The sequence below is a fragment of the Cetorhinus maximus genome, chromosome 9 (assembly GCF_964194155.1).
Source record: "Cetorhinus maximus chromosome 9, sCetMax3.hap1.1, whole genome shotgun sequence".
Classification (NCBI taxonomy): Eukaryota; Metazoa; Chordata; class Chondrichthyes; order Lamniformes; family Cetorhinidae; genus Cetorhinus; species Cetorhinus maximus.
This window is the reverse complement of record NC_135887.1, coordinates 53,605,892-53,630,246: the sequence shown is the minus strand read 5'-3', so window position 1 is coordinate 53,630,246 and position 24,355 is coordinate 53,605,892. Positions and strand designations below refer to the sequence as shown.

Below are 24,355 nucleotides of genomic sequence, written 5' to 3'. Positions count from 1 at the left end.
ACCTCATGTACCATATAAAAGCATTTATTCATACAGATGTAAAAAGTACACAAAATTACACAGCAAGGTACTTCTTTTAAAAAAGGATCTTGTCATTTGCTCTGGATACTTTGGGTCAAAATATCTAAATATTACTTTTCTAACAAAATATTGGGGTAATTTTAATCTAATGGGAAACTGACTTCAATGGAGAGTAAAATTGGGCAGGATATAACACCAGTGTTTGAACCTTGTCCCCATCGGATGCATGAAGTTAAAATTACTCTCTTCTTCATGGCATTTATAGGGTTGGAATGAAATAGGTCCAACAGCCATCACACCTCCAAAAGGAGTAGCTGCTTTCCATAAATCAAAGCAACAGCTGTGAGATGCAAAAATAAACTGGATGCCGAAGTACAAATTGACAGTTTCATTTACAAGAATTTCCAAAATATTTCAAACATTTTAAAATGTTTACTTTAGATAATTATAGGAGCAAACCTGAATGAGGAGTTGCCTCTCCTTTCCTAAAGTACTGTCTCATGTCACGCAAAGTTCCATATCTGCCAGCAGTCATCTCTCCTCCGCTTCCCCTCATCTCACCCATCTGACCATTTCTCAATGAGGGACATGGATATTAGAACGAATTTCAATCACATTTTCACAAGACTTGCACAGACTTTCCAGCAGCAGCCACTGGACCCCAGTCCAGAGTGGGACTGTGGCTGGTTTTCCCACTCAGCTGATCAGAAGCATAAAGCCAGGGGCAGTGCTCCTACTGCCAAGGTGGGGATCAGGAGATCTAATCTTTTTCCTAAACAGGCTAATCAAAAAGCACTCAGACTGAAGTTCCAAGCCATTTCAAGGGATAGTTTCTCTGGGCTGGGCTTTCCAAACTAGTTCAAAAAAACATTGAAAGTGTGAAAAATAAATCTGGTGAAAAGTGTGCAAACTTCCTTTATACATTAAAAGGAAGCAATAATTGACAGAAGTAGAAAATCAGCAGTATGAATGAGCAAATATACCTGCCTAGCTATGATGAGACCGTACTCCTGCTATGAAAACCAGGTTAAAGCTGAAACAGTAACACTAACACAGCAGGAAAAGGAATTGCCAGAGACTTGGTCCTGAGCAGCACCTGGCAGTGGTATGGAAGGTTTATCCATCCCCACAGCATGAAGTAAGAACAGATAGAAACGGGGGGGTATTTTTCCCCTGGAAAAGCAGCTACCAAAGTAGTGGATAAAGCAAATATTTCACGGTTTTGAACACAGCACAATTCTGGAATAAGGCTGTGCTCGAATTGCCTCCTGATGTTTAAACTCTAGGCTTACACAGGAAGAACTGCTACTTAGGCAAAAGGTGAAACTGTACATGGCATCAGCCAGGAATCAGATGAAAAAATATCCCTTTTACTGGTGACACTTAGTCCAACAAGACGTGGGTCATTAGTCAGTCATTTGGAATTAATGAAATATAATGTATAGAGAAGAATTAGTTTAATAATCTGAGGTCGATGGGAGTCCTTGCACTAATTCTTGCTGCAGCGCCAGTGCCTCTATCAATGATTTTTTAATTGAAGAATTGCATATAAATCACAAAAATATCTGAGAGATGCAAGGTTAAAACAATTTGGGTCTTTATGCATATTGCAAATAAGCCTAGTCAAGAACAGATCAGCAGTGTTGGAAATGCTGTTTTTGCTTTGTCTCAATGTTGTTTCAGTGTAATTGAGGTCGTTGCCCATCCCATTTTCAAACATTGCAGCTTGAAAAATAACCTGGCATCAGTGAGCAGAATAGAAAAGTTCAGGAGTTAAAAGTTCACATGAGTTCGAATGTCATTAATCTTCTTCACCATTTCAGCAATACGGTCACTCCTGAAAAAGATTAAGACAATATTAAAATAATTGACTATCAGCCATTAAACCCTGAAGCTTGTTCTGCTATTCAATTAGAGCATAATTGATCCGTATCTTAACTCTACCTTGATTCTGTAAACCATACTACCTCCACCCAACAAAAATCTATGAAATTATATTGAAAATCTGAACAGTTATACTTAGAATAGGTCACCATCTATAAAGAAATAACTTGCTTAATTGCTGTCAAAGACAGTTACACCCTTGATTTTATTTGCTTAATTTTCTAATTTTGAGGGAAAATAAAGCAAGGGAAGATTCAATAAATGGGAGGATATTGAGAGGGATTGAGGAAGTGAGAGACCTTGGAGTGCATGTCCACAGGTCCCTGGAGGTAGTAGGACAGGTCGATAAGGTGGTCAAAAAAGCATTTGGAATGCTTTCCTTTATTGGATAAGGTATAGAATACAAAAGCAGGGATGTAATGACTGAACTTTTTAAAATGCTGGTTAGGCCACAGCTGGAATTTTGTGTACAGCTCTGGTCACCAAATTACAGGAAAGACATAGTTGCTCTGGAGAGAGTACAGAGGAGATTTACAAGGATGCTGCCAGGGCTTGAAAATTGCAGCTATGAGGAGAGATTGGATAGGCTAGGGCTGTTTTCCTTAGAACAGAGAAGGCTGAGGGGTGGCCTAATGGAGGTGCACAAAATTATGAGGCCTAGATAGGGCAGACAGTAAAGACTTGTTTCCCCTAGCTGAGAGGTCAATTACCAGGAGGCATAGATTTAAGGTGATTGGTAGAAGGATTAGAGGGGACATGAGGAAAAACCTTTTCACCCAGAGGGTGGTTGGTGTCTGGAATTCACTGCCTACAAACGTTCAACTCATTTAAAAGGTACTTGGATCTGCATCTGAAGCGCTTTAACCTGCAAGACTACAGACCAGGTGCTGGAAGGTGGGATTAAAATGAGCAGCTAGTTTCTTTTTCATCTTTTTCTGGCCGGCACAGACATGATGGGCTGAATGGCCTCTTTCTGCGCCATAACTTTTATATGGTTCTAGGATTCTAAAAATGGACCATTGCTTTGGGATACAAGAACACAAGAGGTAGAAGCAGGAGTAGGGGCCATACAGCCTGTCGAGCCTGCTCCATCATTCCATATGATTATGGCTGATCTTGGACTTCAACTCCACTTTTCCACTCACTCCCCATATCACTCGATTCCAAGGCATCAAAAATCTGTCTATCCTAGCCTTAAAAAGTCAGTGATAGAGCATCCACAGCCCTTTGGGATAGGGAATTCCAAAGATTCACAAACCTTTTGAATGTAGAAGTCTCTCATCTCAGTCCTAAATGATGAACAGTTTATCCTGAGACTGTGCCTCCGGTGTTTTAGAGCCCCCAGCCTGGGAAACAACCCCCCTGTGTCCACCCTGTCAACAAGCCCTTTCAGGATCGTGTATGTTTCAATGTGATCACCTCTCATTCTTCTAGACTCCAGAAAATATAGGCTCAATTTACTCAGCCTCTCATCATAGGGCACCCTCTCATCCCAAGGACCAATCTAGTGAACAATAAATAATAAAGGAGTAGAATACCAATTTCTCCAATCAATCTGTTATTGTATAAAATAACTGATCAAGAATTCCAAGGTGTTGGTGTGACTGAGGAGTGGTCACATCTCATTTAACGTCTCAGTTGGTAGCACTCTGAGTTGGAAAGTTCTAGTTCAAATTCCACTTGAGCACAAAAGTAAAGGCTGACACTCCAGTGCAGTACTGAGGGAATGCTGCACTGTTGGAGATGCACCTTTCAGATGAGATGTTAAACAAGGCCCTGACTGCCCTTTTGGGTGATGTAAAAGATCCTATGCCTCTATTTTGAAGAGAAGAAGATGAGTTATCCCATGTCCTGGCCAATTTTTATCCCTTAACATGAAAAAACAGATTATCTGGTCATTATCACATTGCTGTTTGTGGGAGCTTGCTGTGTGCAAATTGGGTGCTACGTTTCCTACGTTACAACAGGCACTGCACTTCAACAGTACTTCATTAGCTATAAAATGCTTTGGAACATCCAGTGATCGTGAAAGGCACTATATAAATGCAAGCATTTTTTTCTTTTTCTCAAATGGAATTATAATAGAGAACAATTCACAGAAGCAGGACAGTCATTGGAGATAAAGTTGTGGGTTCCTGAGAGACACCAAAAGTATGCAGCGTTGGCTGGCCCAACACCAAGTCAATCTCGGAACAGTTATGGATGAATGGAATTTATGTGATTTCTGGATACTGATGAAGATCATTGGTAGACACTACTGACCAGCAGAACACAGTAAAACCAGTAAAAGTAGGATTAGAACAGATTAGATTAGATGCGATGGTGCAGTAATAAACATGAAGTAGTTGGTACATTCATCACCCAGCTCTCTTTCCCCTAGATGTGTATCCTGTCCTTGTAGCTCAAAGCAACAGTTTCAGTACACAAGTGTGGACACAAGTACAAGAGTGTGTCCCCTAGCATTGGTGCAGACAATATTCATCGATTAAACATGAGTGACATTTATCTCAGTTCCAGATAAATAAATCTATGCTGACTAGCCTGGTCACGCTTGATCGACACATGGCAGATGCAGCTCAACATAGCAAAGCATGCAGTAATACATTTTGGGGCAAAAGCCTTTTAGTTTTAAATGGAGCAGATAGATGGTGTACCACTTATGTGGCAGTAGATAAAGATATGAAAAAGCAAACAGAATCGGAGTTTTGTTGCAAGAGACAAACATTACAAAAACAAGTTGGCAATTGTACAAAAATTTGAAAGGTTATGGGAAATGGCTGAGGGAGTGGGTCTAGCTGAATTACTCTTGCAGAGAGCCGGCACGGCCTTGAAGGGCCAAATAGCCTCCCCTCTGTGCCGTTACCATTTTATGATTCTACAAGAGGTCAGTCTAGTTGCAGTTAGAGATTGAATATTCAGCTCTGCTGCTTTCTTGATTCAGAGAGGGCATCCATTTCCACACGCAGTCGGATACAGGGGCTGACTCAAACAGGATGGTAATAATGGAAGACTTTAAGTTTCACATAGACTATGAGAAGCAGAACAATTTCCAAAGGTGGCAAATTACAGTGTATTTGAAATCATTTTCTGGAACATTGGCCAGGGTTTTTCAGTTGGCGTGCAGGGGTGGGCCCAACACACCGGTGCGTAAAGTGACGCGTGATAACATTGGGTGTGCGTCTCGACGTCATTGCGCTCTCTCATTCCGGAGTCGGGTGGGTGCCCGCCGATAATTAAAAGGCCATTAACGAAGTAATTAATGTCAAATTTACACTGCCCATCCAACCTCACAGTTGGCGGGCAGGCGCAAAGGCCAAGCGGCCTTTGCGTTTTTTAGGAAACCTCATCCATGAGCGGGATGAGGTTTCCTAAATAAAAACAAAAATAGCTGGAAAAACTCAGCAGGTCTGACAACATCTGCGGAGAGGAATACAGTTAACGTTTCGAGTCTGTATGACTCTTTATCAGAACTAAAGAAATAAAGAAATGAGGGGAAATATAAGCTGGTTGAAGGGGAGTGGGACAGGTAGAGCTGGATATTGGGCCTGTGATAGGTGGAGGCAAAGAAGAGATTGCCAAAGATGTCATAGACAAAAGGACAAAGGTGTTGACGGTGGTGATATTAGCTAAGGAATGTGCTAATGGTGACATTAAGGGTAGAAAGCAAGACGAGCAAGTGACTGATAGCCCTAGTGGGGGTGGGGTGGGGGGAAGGGATCGAAATAGGCTAAAAGGTGAGATAAAACAATGAATGGAAATACATTTAAAAATAATGGAAATACATTTTAAAATAAGAGAAATAGGTGGGAAAAGAAAAATATATAAAATATATAAAAAAATATAAATTATTGGAAAAAGGGGGATCAGAAAGGGGTTGGGGATGGAGGAGAGAGTTCATGATCTGAAGTTGTTGAACTCAATGTTAAGTCCGGAAGGCTGTAAAGTGCCTAGTCGGAAGATGAGGTGCTGTTCCTCCAGTTTGCATTGAGCTTCACTGGAACATTGCAGCAGGCCAAGGACGGACATGTGGGCATGAGAGCAGGGTGGAATGTCGAAATGGCAAGCGACAGGAAGGTCTGGACCATGAGGTTTCCTAAAGCTTTTATAAGTAAAAGGTTTTCCTGAAGAATAAAAACATGTCCCATCTCATGTGACACAGTTACACGTTTCATTAAATTTTTATTGATTTTATTGATTGTTTTCAAAAGCACTTCAATCTCCGAGACAGCTCCGTGTCTCGGAGATTGACGCGCTCTCTGGCCCCAACTCTCCCTCCTCCCCCTGCCCGCACAGGTAGCGCTAAGTGCTACAGGTCGCACATTACACTGGGCGGGCCTTAACTGGCCTGCCCGTGTAAAATGGCGGTGCGGAGCTGTTCGGGGGCAGTGGTCGGCTCCGTGACCGCCTCTGCCGAGCCCGCCCAACACGGGAAAAATTCAAGCTGTTAGGTTCTTTAATCAACAAGACAACAGGCCATGTCAGATTCAGTGATGAATAATGACCTGAATTAGTCAGTAATCTAACAGGAAGGGAACACCCAGCTAACAGTGACGATAACATGAGTGAAAGTGATGCTGGGTTTGAGAGAGGGAAGGGCGGGTCACCATCAAGGTTTTTAAATTTGGGTAAGGCTGACTTTGAAGGGATGAGGCAGCAATTGACCACAGTAGCCAGGGCAGAACAATTAATGGATAAAACAACAAACAAGTGGGAGCTGTTCAAAGTCATAATTGGTAGAAAACCCTAAAAGTCATGAGCTCTACTTGAGTAATTAAACAACCTTGATCAATGAGAAGTGGGAGATAGCAGAAAACAAAAAGCAGGGGCCTATACAAAGAAAAGAACAGCAAATATTCCGGGGACTAAGAAAGTAGTAAGAGCTGAAAAATGGGAATAAGATAAAACTTGAGGGACTCAAGAACAGTAAAGGCTTTTTACAAATAACAGAAAAAGAGGGCCGGCTAAGAGTAATGTCGGTCTGTTAAAGACAAACGCAAGTAATATTGCAATTGAAAATCAGAAAATTACAGACTTGAACATTTTGTATCAGTTTTCATAATAGAGGGTGACAATAAAGTATTAGCTTTGAAAAAATAAATACAAATCAACAGGAAGAACTTTAATAGAAGCAATTTAATATCAATATATCTTTAAAATACATTAATGGCCTGAACCTGGGTACACAGGCCATGATTTCAAAGTTTCCAGATGTCAAAACCCGGAAATGTAGTGAACAATGAGAATAGTAACAGGCTTTAGGAGCTCAGACAGCCTGGTGAAATGTGCAGACACAGAGCAGAGACATTTAAAGGCAGAGAAGTGGGAAGTGATCCTATTTTGGTAGGAAGAATTAGAGGCCAAATGAGCGAAATGGTACAGTTGTAAGGAGGTGCAGGAAGAGAGAGATCCGGGGGTGCACATATTCAAATTTTCAAAGGTCGCAGGGCAAAATCAGAAGGCTGTTAAAAAAGCATTCAGGAGCCTTGGCTTTATAAATAAAAGGCACAGAGTACAAAAGCTAGGATATTATGTCAAACCTTCATAAAAATACGTTGCTAGTTAGGCCGCAGCTGAAATAGTATATAATTAAGGGTACTACACTTTAGGAACGATGTCAATTTCTCCACGAGTGTGCAGGGTAAATTTACTATAACACCAAAGATGTGGGGCTTCAGTTATGTGGAGAGACTACAGCAGCTGGAGGTGTTCCCTGTTGAGCAGAAAAGGTTAGGGGAAAATTTAACAAACCTATTATTGTTTCAAAAGACATTAATTGCCGTGTGGAATAGGGAATTTGGTTGCAGACCAGCCATTAAATCACTGAATGGCATAACAGGCTCAAAGGGCTAAATGGCTTACTTTTTATGTTCCTTTCTCCAAAAATCATGAAAGGGTTTGATATTTTATGAAAGAAGAAAATGTTTCCAGTGGTATAAGTTTTAACACAGTTATGATTATCTGGAATGCACTGCCTGAAGTGTGGGAAATGTTATTAAGGAACAGAGTGACTGAGCATTTGGACATATGAACAAGGAGGAGTAGGCCATTCGGCCCCTTGAGCCTGCTCCGTCATTTAATAAGATCATGGCTGATCTGATAGTAACCTCAAATCTGCATCCTGCCTCCCCCCGATAACCTTTCACCCCCATGCTTACCAAGAATCTATCCACCTCTGCCTTAAAAATATTCAAAGACTCTGCTTCCACCACCTTTTCAGGAAGAGAGTTACAAAGACTAATGACCCTCTGGGTGAAAAAATTTCACCTCATCTCCGTTTTAAATGGGCAACCCCTTATTTTTAAACAGTGACCCCTATTTCTAGATTTTTCCACAAGAGGAAACATCCTCTCCACATCCAGCCTATCAAGACCCCTCAGGATCTTATATGTTTCAATCAAGTCACCTCTTACTCTTCTAAACTCCAGGGGATACAAGCCTAGCCTGTCCAACCTTTCCTGATAAGACAACCCACCCATTCCAGGTATTAGTCTGGTAAACATTCTCTGAACTGCTTCAAATGCATTTACATCCTTCCTTAAATAAGGTGATCAATACTGTACACAGAACTCCAAATGTGGTCTCACTAGTGCCCTGTACAACTGAAGCATAATCTCCCTACTTATGTATTTTATTCCCCTCACAATAAATGGTAACATTCGATCAGCTTTCCGAATTACTTGCTGTACCTGCATACTAGCCTTTTGAGATTCATGCACTAGAACGCCCAGATCCCTCTGCATCTTAGAGCTCTTCAATCTTTCACCATTTAGATAATATGCTTCTCTTTTATTCTTCCTGCAAAATGGACTGTTTCACATTTTCCCACATTATGCTCCATTTGCCAGATCATTGCCCACTTACTTAACCCATCTATATCTTTTTGTAGCCTCCTTATGTCCTCTTCACAACTTACTTTCCTACCTATCTTTGTGTCATCAGCAAATTTGGCATCCATCCCTTCATCCATGCTGCAGCTGTGACACATCACCTGTCCTGACATTCTTAATTAATTAACTATTTAATTACTTTATTCAAATATATATTTTACTTTTATTATTATATATTTTATTAACCTTACCACTAGTTGCTAGGCTATTTTGAACCTTAGGAGTAGAATAAACCTTAGTCACTTACCAGATACTCACCAATTAACTAGCTTCTTCTCCTGTAGCAGAGTACGACCACTTCCTGAAGACTGAGAAAGTTAGAAAGCAGAAAGCAAAAGAGCATCTCTTTCCCCTCCTTCCCTAACTCCCTTAATTACCCAACTCCCAGCACTCTATTCTAAATCGCACTTCTTGCAGTAAACCTTCCCTAAAGCTCCTCTTTCTCCCTACAAATCTGGACTGATCAGAGGGTTTCAGCATGGAATTGTAGACAGTATGACATGTTTAACAAACCTAGTTTAATGTTTTGAGGTGGCAACCGTGATAGATAAGGGAGTATCTGTAGATATTATATATGTGGGATTCCAGAAAGCATTCAGTAAGGTCTCACACAGGGGGTCCCTAATAAAATTGAGAGCACATGGTTTTGGAGATAACTTACTGACATAGATAGGGAATTGGTTAGGAGATAGGAGACAGAGTTGGGATAATGTGTATGCACTCCAACTGACAGGGTGCGACTAATGGTGGCCCCCAGGGATTTGTAGAGACCTAAACTTTTGCCTATATTTCTAAAATACTTAGATGAAGGAATAGAAAGCTGTATGTCCAAGATCTGCTGATGACTAGTAAGTAGTAAGTTCTAGTAAGTAGTGTAGATGGGAGCAGGAAGTTGCAAAAGGAACATCAACAGATTAAGCGAGTGGACACAACAGTGGCAGACAGAGTTCCAAGTGAGGAAATGCAACATCATCCACTTTGCACCCAAGGTCGAAAAATCAGAGTATTTTCTATTATTTTGTTTTATTTATTCTTTCATGGGTGTGGGTGCTACTGCTAGGCCAACATTTATTGCCCATCCATAGTGAAAAGCTAAAAAATGTAAGAATCAGAGAGATTTAACAATCCAACTATAAAAATTACTAAAAGCTAGTGGGTAGATACTAAAAATTTTAAATGCTAACAGAATGTTTACTGTTATCGCAAGAGGGTTGGAACACAAAGGTGTGGATGTTATGATAGTTAATATAAAGCTTGGCTAGACATCACTTAGAATTTTGGACTTGAAGGGTACAATTTAAAGGGGGTACAGGAATAGAGAGAAAAGGGGGTTTTTATGCACAAACTATTGAAGGTGGTAGAGCAGGTTGAGAAAGTTGCTAAAAAGGGATTCTGGGCTTTATAAGGAGAGACAGAGTACAAATGCAAGGACGTTATGATGAACTTTTCTGTGGAACTTATGCAGAATCGTCCCAGATTTGCACTAAGTGCAGTAGCGGGTGGGAAAAACAATCCTTTAACCTCTGGTTGTAATGACACCTTTTCACACCGTATCGTCCCAAACCCATCACATTAATTATGCATTCCCAGGGTACACGATGGTTCCATGGCAGGCGGGCTCCAATTCGCCTGCCATGCTGTCACCTCGCCACTTCATCACGCCACGTGCCACATTTCAAGTACAGCCGTGCTCAGTGCTTCCAGCCCAGGACTGCAGCAAAGAAGACATGGCCCCACAAGGCAAGAAGACTGCAGTCCTCAAGCACCTTTTGGACGCCATGGAGGCCCAATGTGATGTCCTCTACCCCCAGTCTGGCCGTAGGAGGTGCAGCAACATTACCACCCCGGCTTGGTAGGCGGTGACAGTTGTGATCAGTGCCAAAGCTGCGCAAAAGTGATTGGCCATCCAATGCAGATAGAGGATAAATGATCTCTTCCATGCAGCCAGGGTATGGCAACCATCTAATCGCTCTAAACTCACACACTCAAAACCCATCACACATTCACTGGCATCTCACTCACTGCCAGCTCAAGGGACATCACCACTCTCTCACACACACCCTCATGTCCATCTGGCCTCACCTCCTCTGGAGACTGCCGCCTCAGCCCTCACCATCTTGAGGCCGCTTGCACAGATCAACATGTGTCCCCGCACACACCCTGGGTTACCCTCCTTCCGCAGTACAGCCCTCGTCCTGCAGCCTCTTCCCTTGCCCAAGGTCAATTCTCTCCCTTCCCCAGGTAAGCCCTAGCCCTGCAGCCATTGAAAAGCTGCCCACATATGACTGATCTGGTAGGTAGAGACCTACCCATGACGCCTCCTAAAAGTGATGTGAAGCCTGGCGCTGATGACTGCGAGTGCTGACCGAAGCATTGTAGGCAAACAAACCTCGAAGTCCCGAGCGAAGTGCAGCCCGCCAAGTGCACGCCTTATATATGCTGTTGTGAAACACATTGGTGTATTTTCCCACTGGCATGGGTGGATGATTCAGCGGGGCGAGATGAATCAGGTGGGTTGGCCTTATAATGATATGATGTATTACAATGAAGTTCCTGATGTCCGATGGCGGGGAACGCAGCCCGCCATCGACGGGCTGAGTGGACGATCGCAAACTGGTTAGGCTGCATTGAGAAAGTGGGACAATCAAAGCTCAGTACAAAGATTGACTTGCAGAAAGGATATTGGCAAGTACCTATCAGAAAGGGTGAAAGAGGTTCCAGCTTCTCTAACACCAGATGGTCTCTATCAGTTCAAAGGCCCCACGAGATGTAAAAGTAAAGGCGACTGACGAGTTCCCAGTGCCTTCAACGAAATGGGAAGTTTTACAATTTCTGGGCATGAGTGGTTTTTACAGGAAGTTCGTGCCAAATTTTAGCAGCGTGGTTGCTCCATTAACTGAACTCTTAAAAAAATGGTTCAACTGGACATCAGAGTGCCAAAATGCATGGAAAAATCTGAAAACTGAGTTGACAACAGCACCAGTTTTAGCGACACCAAATTGTGCCAAGCAGTTTAAATTGGCTATTGATGCCAGCGATGTGGGTATTGATGCTGTATTGTTGCAGCGTTAATAACGCTGGCATATTTTCTTAGGTACTGGTAGTCAGGCTGTAATTGGGTTAAGAGCTAGAGTGATGGCAAGGGTCTAAAGTCAGCAGTAAGAAGTGGTTTTGATATGTTAATGAACCAGGAAGAATTTCAATCAGAGTTTTACATAAAGCTATAACAGGAATAGTTTTGAATTGAGTTGTTTTAATTCAAAGGGAGTATATGCAGGTTGTAAAAAGGTGCAAGGAAATGAGGTAAAGATAGGGAGATTTTGCTTCCAATTTCCATCCCTCCATCATTTTCACATGGTCCATCTCTGACACTTCCCTTCTCTTCCTTGATCTCTGTCTCTATTTCTGCTGATAGACTGTCCACCAATATTCATTACAAGCCTACTGACTCCCACAGCTACCTCGACTACAGCTCCTCACACCCCACTTCCTGTAAGGACTCCATCCCATTCTCTCAGTTCCTTCGCCTCCGTCGCATCTGTTCTGATGATGCCACTTTCAAAAACAGTTCCTCTGACATGTCTTCCTTCTTCCTTGACCGAGGTTTTCCACCCACGGCGGTTGACAGGGCCCTCAACCGTGTCCGGCCCATCTCCCGCGCATCCGCCCTCACACCTTCCTCTCCTTTCCAGAACCATGATAGGGTCCCCCTTGTCCTCACTTATCACCCCACCAGCCTCCGCATTCAAAGGATCATCCTCCGCCATTTCCGCCAACTCCAGCATGATGCCACCACCAAACACATCTTCCCTTCACCCTCCCTGGCGGCATTCTGCAGGGATCGTTCCCTCCGGGACACCCTGGTCCACTCCTCCATTACCCCCTACACCTCAACCCCCTCCCACGGCACCTTCCCATGCAACCGCAGAAGGTGCAACACCTGCCCCTTTACTTCCCCTCTCCTCACCGTCCAAGGGCCCAAACACTCCTTTCAAGTGAAGCAGCATTTCACTTGCACTTCCCTCAATTTAGTCTACTGCATTCGCTGCTCCCAATGCGGTCTCCTCTACACTGGAGAGACCAATCGCAGACTGGGTGACCGCTTTGCGGAACACCTTCGGTCTGTCCGCAAGCATGACCCAGACCTCCCTGTTGCTTGCCATTTCAACACTTCACCCTGCTCTCATGCCCACATATCCGTCCTTGGCCTGCTGCAATGTTCCAGTGAAGCTCAACGCAAACAGCACCTCAACTTCCGACTAGGCACTTTACAGCCTTCCGGACTGAATATCGAGCTCAACAATTTTAGATCATGAACTCTCTCCTCCATCTCCAACCCCTTTCTTCCAATATTTTATATATATTTTTCTTTTCCCACCTATTTCCATTATTTTTAAATGTATTTCCATCCATTGTTTATCTCTAACTTTTAGCCTATTTCGATCCCTTCCCCCCACCCCACCCCCACTAGGGCTATCTGTACCTTGCTCGTCCTGCTTTCTACCCTTAATGTCACCTATTAGTACATTCCTTAGATAACATCACCACCTTCAACACATCTTTGTCCTTTTGTCTATGACATCTTTTGGCTATCTCCACCTATCATTGGCCCTCTATCCAGCTCTACTTGTCCCACCAACCCCCCCTTTAAACCAGCTTATATTTCACCTCTTTTCTATTTTTCCTTAGTTCTGCTGAAGAGTCATACGGACTCGAAACATCCTCTCCGCAGATGCTGTCAGACCTGCTGAGTTTTTCCAGGTATTTTTATTTTGGATTTTTATTTTTATTTTGGAATTCCAGCATCCGCAGCTTTTTGCTTTTATTATAAAGATAGGGCAAGTTTGTTTTTACAAGCCAGAGCTAAGTAAAGGACGATTTAATCAATTCTGGGAAGAAAGCATTTCTGAAGAGACTGGTTGAGATAATAGAGAGATCAAAGGGAAGGAATGCATTTAAGGAAATATTGAAGCCTATGTGAGGGAGTGGCTGGTCAGATCTCCCAAAAGGCAGCAGGGTAGCTGGACAGAACTCCAAGAAGACAATATAAACAAGGCCAGACCTGAAAATCCAGTTGCTGTCAGCCTCAGAGTAGCCCCAAGGAAAAAATTGCACAGTGTGGTAAAAATTACTGGAATTTAATAGATTTTAAAATCTATAAGGATAGTTGCTGAACAGAAAATGGAAGTTTAGCTCTGAGTGTGTTTAAGTTAAGACCTTGTGGAACTATTTTAAAGTACTGTTTACTGTGTAAAGCCATTCTTGTGTTCAAGTGTAATTGTAATTTTTTGCTTTTATTCTTTTAATAAATGTTTACTTTGCTATAAAATCATCACAAGTAGTCGGGGACATCATTTCCTGATTTCAGAACATCTTCTCATATTATACAAATTGCAAAAACTGTTGTGACAGCTGTTTAAAGTTTCCCTCTGGGATTTGGGCAGCTTGGCATTTATCATCAGTCGTGCCATAACAAGTAGCACTTAGGAGAGGCGATATTTAGCTTCATTTGGAAGTTGCTTTTATCTACATTATATAGTGCCTTAAATGTAGTGAAAGGTTCCAAGATACTTCACACTTGACACCAAGTCACATAAGGCGATATTAGGGCAGGTGAGCAAATACTGAATCAAAGAGATAGGTTTTAATGAGCTTCTTAAAGGAGGAAAGCAAGATAGCAAAGAGTTTTAGGGTGGGAATTCCAGAGCTTGGGACCTCAGTAACTGAAAGCGCAGCCACAAATGATGGAGTGATTAAAAATGCCCAAGAGACCAGAATTCAAGGAGCGCAGATATCCCAGAGGGCTATAGGACTGGAGAAGATTAGAGATTAGGAGGGACAAGGCCATGGAGAGTGAAACATTCAGAGCAAGAGGTTGTTCAGATTAAATTCAACGGGTATAACTTACGTTATCGTAATGATACAAAGTGAAGAAAATGTGACGTTATCCCCACTCCAGTGGGTCACCTGACTTAAACAGAATAATGCAGTCTATCCTCCAACCAACAACTGAATATGTCTCTCCCTGTATTCTGGTCATTTTCTAAAAACATTCCCACAGCATGTTTTCAAAAGTAAGGCTGCCTGTCTAACTTACTTCCTTTAGTGAGGAAAAACCCGTCTCTGGTGTTGACTTGTAGTGAAAACTGATTCACCAGCCCAAGCGTCGAGCTTACTTGGTACTGAACCCATGCTGAAGTCAAATAAACACGATTACTGCAGCAGCTGCAATTTGGGTAGTTTTCAGTCATCCCATAACAGGAAATATATCAAAGTGTTGGAAAAGGTACGGCTAGATTCAGTAGGATGTTACCAGTGAAGGTTGTCTACACTTATGAAGAAATAGTTGGAAAAATTTTACCACTTGAGTAGAGGAGGTAAATTGGCGACATAATTATGGTGTTCATAGTTATGAAGATTTACAATAAGGTAATTAGTGACATTGTTTCCACTGGTCAGTGAGACAATAATGCAAATACACAAGTTTAAGATAATCACAAAAGAGTTGATGAGGGTAGAGCGGGGGTTGCAGTTAAGTTTAGTAAAAATGGTTAGGACATGGAATTCTCTGGTACAACCTGATGTTGAAGCAAAATCCATGGGTGCATTGAGCAGGGAAATTGTTACATGAAAGAGAGAAGTGTTAAAGGGTATGGTAAGGAAACAGCGGAGTAGAATTATACTGACTTATGAGGGGGAAAATATCAGCAGAGAGATAGTGGATCGAATGACTTGTTTCTGTGCTGGAACAGTCTATATTCTTGATTTAAAGATTTACTGACTGTGGTCCTATCTTCTTCCAGTTTGACAGAGAATATTCTTTTTTGACCCCATTCCCTTTCTTTCAAAATAATACACTTAATTCCCGTGAGTTTTTCCACGTTTCTTTGTTTTTATTTCAGATCTCCAGCATCCGCAGTATTTTGCTTTTATTTAATTCCCTTTCTCAGGTCTCCACCGTTAGCTTCCTTTAAGGAAGAGGACAGAGTCTGATACTTAGCTTATGTTATGATCTATAGCAAAACTGACCAGCTGATCAATTGTGTCTGTTCAATATAATTCCCCTTGTTTGCAATTCAACTGATGTATTAGAAAGCTCCTTTGGTACTTACTGCTCCTTTAGTACTGAATGAATGCACTTCTTCTGGGATGCACTCAGTGAGATGCTCTTTTTCCGTGGACTATCTTCCCCATGTATTTCCCTCTGCTGGTATTCACTCTTCATATGCACCTGAAATGAAAAGGGTTCTGATTACATTAATTGGGGGAATTTGCAACATATTTGATTACATTTGTTTAGACACCAGCCTACACTGAGAGTCAAGCTCATGTTTTCAGATTAAAGTGTAAGTCACAAATTGGCTTAGTAACGAGTGTATGCTGATGGAATTAGCATGCTCCAGAACCAGAGTTAGTGACCTTAACTGAGGAGCTGCCATGGATACATCTCAGACAGCATAAGTACTAACTACTGAGCCTTTTATCCTGTCAAGCAGATGTTGTCCAGGTCTCACCACTGTAGAGGAGTGCACTGAGGATGCAGACTTGGTAGACTTACTGTTTGGTGTTCTTTGTCAAGTTGCTGTTATAGCTTTCAAATAGCTGGAGATAAAGTGGAGGCTTCTTCCCTGACTCAATTTGAAAATGAAATCTCAAAGATAAGTAGTTAATAGGACGAAGCCAAGCTGAGTGATCTAGAAATTAGGGTATGGGGTGATTTTTTTCCTACTAACTGTATATAACCAATGCATTAATAGTTACACAGACTAGCTCATCTTTCTATGAGATACCTCCCACCATTGTCTTTTTAATCATGGGCAACCGACTGCTCTAACTTTAGAAGCCTTAGGATTGGATAGGGACCAGAAAAGTCTCCCACTGTTCATATCTTTGGCGGGAAACCTGAACGCTGAATGAAAGCAGATTCAAATCACGCATGCAGAACATCACAGGAGATAAACCTATAACTGCTCAAAGCCTATCAGACTCCAAGAACATGTTTTAAAATTAGATTTAAACTTCTCATGGGCCGATTCTATTTTTTTTTGTTTTTAAGTAGGGTTTTTGTTAGAGTGAATAGAGACACTATGCCCTGTGATAAGGAAGACCGATGAATATGATGTCATTCATTTAAAATTACGATGCAAACACTAGCGGTCGGTCATCCCACTATATCTATACTACAGCAATCCCACTATATTGCTGTCAACATCTTTCCCTGCCTCAAATATTTAAACAATGATAATTTAACATACTTGGACTCACCATTGTTAACAACTGGGATGGGAGGAGTGTGTGTATTATCTATCCCCACTAATCTGCAGGCCATACCATTAATTTAAAAGTTTAAATTCCTCACCAAAATGGCCAATTGTTTACCTTCTCTACTGGCAACCAGAATAAAAGAAACTTTAACCAGGCACCTTCAATGAACTCAGAACGATTGTTTATCATAAAACAAAACTTCTTTTTAACAAGTTGCAAGTGCTGGTTAATACACAATTGTAATCTGGAAGCATAACTATCTTTCTCTTAAAAAAACTTCCCCAGCACACCCACAGACAAACAAAGGACAAACAGATAGAGACTCTCTACAGAAATGGGCTTTACAAGACAGGCGTTATAAAATAAAAGATAAAATTTGCAGGGTCTTGACGTTGTCAATCTGCGGTTCTCTTGTGTGAAAATGGGTTGCTGGACCCGGTGGACGTCTGGGAGTTCTCACCAACGAGATTTTGCCGTGGAGGAGAATATATATTATGTTTATGGCTGGATCAATTCTCCGTGTCGGCTTTGCAGATCCAAAATGCAGACAAGTTACATTCAAATGAGGATTCTCTGGCTACAGGTTGATAGCCCCACATGATTTAAGGCCAGGCAGAGAGAGAGAGCCAGTTAGGATAGCCTTCCTTTCCCAGCTTATTCCCCAACAAGAATGACTTCAAAACCAGCAGGTTCAAGCTTACGTTTCTTTTTCTCTCTGCCATGTGATTTCCAGCAACTTACTCGTCTTTGTCTCTCTTCAGTATTTTTCCCCAGCAATTAAAGTGATTGCAGTTCAAAACAAACAGATCTTCCTCGAGTACCACCCAGGCCAGGTGATATCTTGGAAAAGGCCTGCTTGTTGATAGTTCCAAGGTGAACTTAAGACCCTTTTTAACAGAAACTCCAGGTCAGCATCCAAATGGTCAGATAATGCAATGTCCTTCCATATTTTAAAAGAAAAAATCAGTCTTGAAAGATATGATTCTCACCATCTTGTCTGCCAATGGTACATTTTCCAAAATAAAGATAAAAAGCAAACTTGCATTTGTATGGCACCTTTCACAAATTCGGGAAGTGCTTAACAGCCAGTGAATGTTTGTTTAATACATGGTTATTGTTGCACTGTAATATTGGTAAAGAAAAAGTAATGGAGAAACTAATGACATAAAAGCTGAGAAATCCCCTCAACCTGAAGGCATACACCCTGGGTTTTAAAAGACTTGGTTGCAGAGAATAGTAGATGCACTGGTTGTGATCTTTCAAAATTCCCTAGATTCTAAAACTGTCCCCAAAGATTGGAAGGTGGTAAATGCAACCCAGCTAATCAGGAGAGGAGGGAGAGAGAAAGCAGGGAAAGGAGGGAAAGAGAACAGGGGCCATCAGCCAGTTAGCCTGACATCAGCAGGAGGGAAAAATGCTAGAATCTATTCTCAGGGATTGGTAACAGGGCACTTCGAAAATCAAAATAGGCAGAATCACGAAGGTTTTATGAAAGGGAAATTGTATTTGACAAATCTATTAGAGTTTTGTTTAATGGCGTAACTAGAGGGTAAATGAGGGGAAACCAGTGGATGTAATATATTTGGATTTTCTGGAAACTTGAGGTGCCACATGAAAGGTTGCAACATAAGATTATGGAATTATCGGTAATATGATATCATAGATTGAGGATTGGCTAACAGGGTGCTGGGAGAACATCCCTGCTCTTTTTCAATCAAAGCAATGGAATCTGTGTGGTGTGACATTCCATCCAAATGGTGGCAACTCCAACAATGCAGCAGTGATCCAGCATTCCACTGAATTGGCAATTCTAATTCCAAAATTACATCAATTTCAAAAAGCAGCTTGAACCCACAAACACGTGACTCAGAATCAAGAACGGGACCTACCGAGCCAAGCTGACAATATCTATATTAAATTCTGAAGAGCAACCCAATGTGGAAATGCATTTCAAAGCAGTAAAGTCAGGGTTCAGTGCCGTTCTGTAAATTATAGTAATATAAATGGAGTTGGTATGATTTGAGGTTTTAATAGGAAACCATATTCCTTAGAAAAGCCATCTTAAGAGAATAGTAAATTCGTACCTGCTTAACACTATTTCCCAGGCCCTCGAGGCGTTCCCTGATATATTTAAGTTCTTTCTTCATGTCTCTCTCACTGTCCGACAGCACAGGAAGTTTTGAATTAAAACTGTGCAAGACTTTCTTCACCCTGTGAAGTGGAGGTACCTCAAAGTGAATCTTTTTTTCTAACACCGCACACATGTCCACCCATTTCTATATTTACAGAAGGGAAGAAAATTGTTCTATTCTTGACCCATACCTATTCATGAGGTCTTCTTGGTTATCTCTTGCGTCTTCAAATTTGTCAGCAAGTATCTCCGCCATTTCCTGTATGACCCTCCTGATGAAGAAATGAGTTTTTATCAGTACCTCCGAAGCTGAACTGGCACCAATTTTTTTAAAAGTTGTTCTATCTTTATCAATAATTGCTGCTGCTAATCTCAATCCAATTTAAATCATTGTATTTATAAATGTATATAAATCAACGTATTGAATAGCAAGTGGTAAAATACTTCAATATAGTAAGATGTCTGGTCCTGGCTCAGGCTGACTTTCCCAGGCTTCCTACCCCATTTCTCCATCACACATCATGTAGGTCATTGTAATATGTAATTGTCTTATCAGATGTTAAGTTTCTTCAACAGTCATATCCAACAACTTTTAATTAAGTGGCACCTTCAATGTAATAAAACATCCCAAGTGCTTCACAGCATGATCCACATAAGGGGATATAAGGACAGATGACCAAAAGCTTTGTCAAAGAAGTGGAGAGGTTGAGAGATGGAATTCCAGAGTTTAGGACCCAGGCAGAGTTTTGAATAACCTCAAGTTTACAAATGGTAGAATGCTGGAGGACAGCCAGAAGTACTTCAGAACTGTCAAGTCAAGAAGTGTTTTATTTGGATGTCCCCTCCCTGGCTGCTTACTCAGATTGAACCTGGAGGTGTGCATTCTCTGTCCAATTTGTCACAAAGCTAAAATTCAAACCTCACGTTTTTGAATATTTCAGCCACAGTCCCTGAAACCTTTGTTCATGACTTTGCCAATGCAAACCCTAATTTTTGCAACAGTCCCCTAGTGAGCCTCAAACAAATATGTTAGTCTGACAGCTGTCCCTTTAATCCGGTCACAATACACGGCTTAAAACGTCACCAGCTGTATTATAGCCTGAATCAATACCAATATTGCAAAATATTGTTGGGAATTTCTATGACAGAAGGCTTGAAAGAGGGTCTAAGCCTCAAGCTTAAAATAGATGTAACTGGCTGTTATCTGTGCAAATTACTTAATGATTCACAGCAACGATAAAGCTACCAAGTCTTGACATCTAAATTTGAAGTGTATAAAAAAAGGGTTACCAGAGAGAGTGGAGCAAGCTGTGTTAGCAGACTGAATTCTCCACAGGAAGACAAAATAAACTAGTTCTCTTCCATAGTTAAAGATGATCACAAAAGGAATTTAAGCATTCTATGAGGAATAGCTATGAGATTACAACTTCTAATTTTTTTAATTGAGAATGTGATGACTCATGTGCTTTGGGAAAAGCCTGGTGTTTTCTTTTTGTGCGATGCCCCTTTCTGAAACCAGGGAGAACCGGGGAGTGATCTGAAAGAGGGTCAATTTGTTTCTTCATTTTGCCATCATTAGGTTCCAACAAATGCCCACATGACCCGAGGCCACGAGGATGAACAGCTAAGGAGCAACGGGTGAAGAAATTGCAGTGGGGTTGGGTCAGCCTGTGTTCTCTGTTTGGTAGTTCAGAACACAGAGAATTTGTGTAATGAGGAAATAAGCAAGGTTCTCTCCGAGTGGAAGTTCTCTGTTTGGCCGTCTTCGAACAGGTCCTAGTGTCGAAGGTCTTCCAAGAACAGAGATTGTGTTATACAGCTGGAAGGAGCTGAGAACTGAAGGCAGGAAGGGCAACAGATTCTGGATTGGGCGAGACCCATTGCTGCTGTTTCAGTATTGCCAGAGCCCACCAGACTGTTTAAAGGACTGGGTCAAGGGAATCTCTGGGGATTCTGTACCATCAGGACTGTTGTGGCCCAAGTGAGAGAGGGTTTCTGCACCTGTGCCGCGTCAGTGGTAACCATATCCAGGGACTTCGGATGAAATGCGGCTGCTGATGAATGCGACTCAAGGGCCGAAATGATTGAGTGGGAAGTGAGAAATCCTACATAGTGGAGGCGGAGTTGGAAAGACTGAGACTGCCTATGGTGCCACATTAGTGCAGCAAATACTGCAAGTGTTTTAACCACGAGACGTATCTTTGTTGTATTTGTTTAAATTGAAATTTGCCGGTTTGAAATATTCATCACCTGTTGGAATTATGCTGATTTTAGTTGCTTGGTTAGTGAAATGTTTAAAAAGCGAAATCTTGTCCAGGCATTTTCTTTCCCTTATGTCGCTGGGGTTTCTTTCTGTTTAAGAAGTTATCTGTCTCCAATGGGATCGTAACACGAAGTAGAAGAATTTCTACTGTTCATTATTTACTAAGCTTCTTTTGTAAAATAAATTACTTCAACAAACCTAAAACTAAAGTATGAAGTTGCAATGCTCTACCATTTTCCAGAGACGGGAGAGATCCTGTGGAGGGGTAGGATAATTTCAGTCGCCAAGGAAAATGAATGAAACAACAGCTCATGGTGTTAAATCAAGTGAGCCATCACAGCAGCAGCGTCACTGTATTTCCCATTACTCACATGTCTTCATGTGTAGCCATTTAAAGGGCAGCACGTACTTACTTGTCCTTGACGCACTGCATAAGATCCTGCTGTTGTTTCTTCTTCTGACTATCCAGAAGCTTCACCCTGGAACGAGGAATAGACTTCTCCTTTTACTATCAAACCTTGGTGATAGTTAATTCAATATTACTGCAACATTGGTGTATAGTGGTAATTATAGCAACAGTTAAGCCACAGTAGGGCAGTGCTAGTGGAGGGTTTCAACTATGCTAATATTAACTGGAATAGAATTAGTGTGAAAGGCATAGAGTGAGCAGGATTCTTAAAATGCATGCAGAAAACTTTTTTTTAAGCCAGTACACAGCAAACCCAAGGAAGGGCTGGTTCTGAACCTCGTTTTAGAGAATGACTCTGGGCAGCTGAATCTCAGGTTCTCCTCACCGAAGTTTGAAGGCCTGACAAAGAGGAGTAGATTTCTAGGCGGCAAATGTTTTGTCTATTATACTAATTAGAATAAATGGAAAAGGTGGCAAATCCAGTACCATGTGCGCAAAATAGTAGCAAGGAGGTGGCATTTCCAGACTGTGTTTAAAAACTGCAATTTTGTTTGAAAGCACAATTAAGGAACACCCTTTTAAGGGTTGAAAGAAACAGGGTTAGCTGTTTCTTCCTTATCCTCACTTTTTATCTAATTTAAATTTAATACACGGTTTACTCCATAACATTGCCTGAATCAAACCTGCTGCTGAAACTCTCATCCATGCCCTTGACTATTCCAATGTTCTCCTGGCCAGCCTCTCATCTTCCACCCAACATAAACTGAAGCTCATCCCAAACTCTGCTGCTCCTGTCCTAACTCACCTGTTTACCCATCACCTGTGTTCACTGGCCTACATTGGCAGCCATCAGGCAACATCTTAATTTTAAAATCTTGTCCTGTTTTCAAATCCCTCCAAGATTTCAGTCCCCCCCTATCTGTGTATTCTAACCTCTCCCTCTCTCTACCATTCCTCTCTTTTAAGGTGCTCTTTAAAACCTACCTCACTGGTTCTAATATCTTATGTAACTCAGTATCAAATTTTTTTGATTACACTTACATGGTGTGCCTTGCGACATTTTACGAGGTTAAGAGCTCCATATAAACGCAATTTGCTATTTTAAATCAACCAGAAGGTGGCTATTTTACCTGCGTAAGATCTCTTCTCTTGCGAGAGCCTGCTTGAGGATGTACTCTTCTCTGAATACCTGGGTGGCTCGACTTAAGAGCTGCAGGCATTCCTGTGGTGGTGGAGCTTCCACGGCATCAGAGGCCCTGAAATGAAGAATGAAGCTCCATCACTGAAGAGTTCCAGCTACTTGGCAACTTGCTAACAGCAACTTCCAAACCCGTGACCTCTACCACCTAGAAGAACAAGGGAAACTAATGCATGGGAACACCACCATCTGCAAGTTCCCCTCCAAATCAGACACCATCCTGACTTGGAGCTGTATCACCAGGTCAAAATCCTGGAATTCCCTTCTTAACATCACCGTGGGTGCACCTACACCACATGGACTGCAGTGATTCAAGGTGGCTCACCACCACCTTCTGTAGGGCAATTATGGATGGGCAATAAATGTTAGCCTAGCCAGGTACGAAAAAACAACTAACGTTGTCAACCTATGCAAGTTCAGTTACATTAGGACAGGGTGCAAGTGAAAAGCCACGCAAAGTATCTCACAAAATGGCTTCTTAGATGTATCATGTCAATATGATTACTGACAAAGGTAGACACGAATTAACATGATATGCATTACTAGCATATCACAAACATTAGTCGCCTGGTTGAATGGAGCTCCATCTTCCAGGCCTGATTAAAACTTCGCCTTAATGTATATACAAGGAAGTAGTGGAGGACACTTTAACATTAATGTGCCATCTCACCCTATGGGTATGGTAGTGTGGTGGTTATGTTACTGAACTAGTAATCTAGAGAATCCAAGAATTTGAATTCAGTTCGCTAATGTCCTATAGGGAAGGAAAGCTACCATTCTTATCCAGCCTGGTCTACGTGAGATTCCAGTCTCACAGCAACTTCTAATGTGACCCAGAAGCCAGTCAGTCAGTCACATCAGCACTTTCTCAGGAAAACTAGAGTTAGGCAATAAATGGCAGCCTCGTTAGTGACACCCACATCTCAGTAATCTGGGGGACTTGTGGGGGAGAACTGAATGCATTAACCATTGTAGCAATTTCTCCATAGCAGGTTAAAAACATCATTTTCTGTTGATTTTTTTCCACTGCTCCACTTCTAAAAGTGCTGACTCAGTGCAGCAATTTCATGAATGCCAACAGCTTATGAATAATTCACTAAAATGACCAATCTTTGCATGAGCCCAGGCAATGCATCACAGCTTTACCCAATCCTGCTCTAACCAACATTCACATACTTCAGGATTTACAGAACGGAGAGTTGGAAGGCAACTGCAATGCCCCTACTAGGATCAGCTAATTCAGTACAGGTCAACAAGTGAACTTGCCATCGTTCTGTACTGTATGGTTTTAGTAGCA

At 41.7% G+C, this 24,355-nt stretch overlaps 1 protein-coding gene across 1 annotated transcript in view; it reads right to left on the bottom strand.

The window, feature by feature from the left end:
- Nucleotides 1-1,659: 1,659 nt before the first annotated feature.
- nup88 (nucleoporin 88) overlaps nt 1,660-24,355 on the bottom strand; it is a 50,305-nt gene continuing 27,609 nt past the window's right edge. Inside the window, 8 exon segments of the mRNA XM_078548754.1 lie at nt 1,660-1,858; nt 3,164-3,373; nt 3,376-3,409; nt 15,905-16,023; nt 19,142-19,268; nt 19,380-19,460; nt 21,865-21,930; nt 22,991-23,116. Coding sequence (XP_078404880.1) covers nt 1,853-1,858; nt 3,164-3,373; nt 3,376-3,409; nt 15,905-16,023; nt 19,142-19,268; nt 19,380-19,460; nt 21,865-21,930; nt 22,991-23,116 — 769 coding nt within the window. The 3' untranslated portion in view covers nt 1,660-1,852.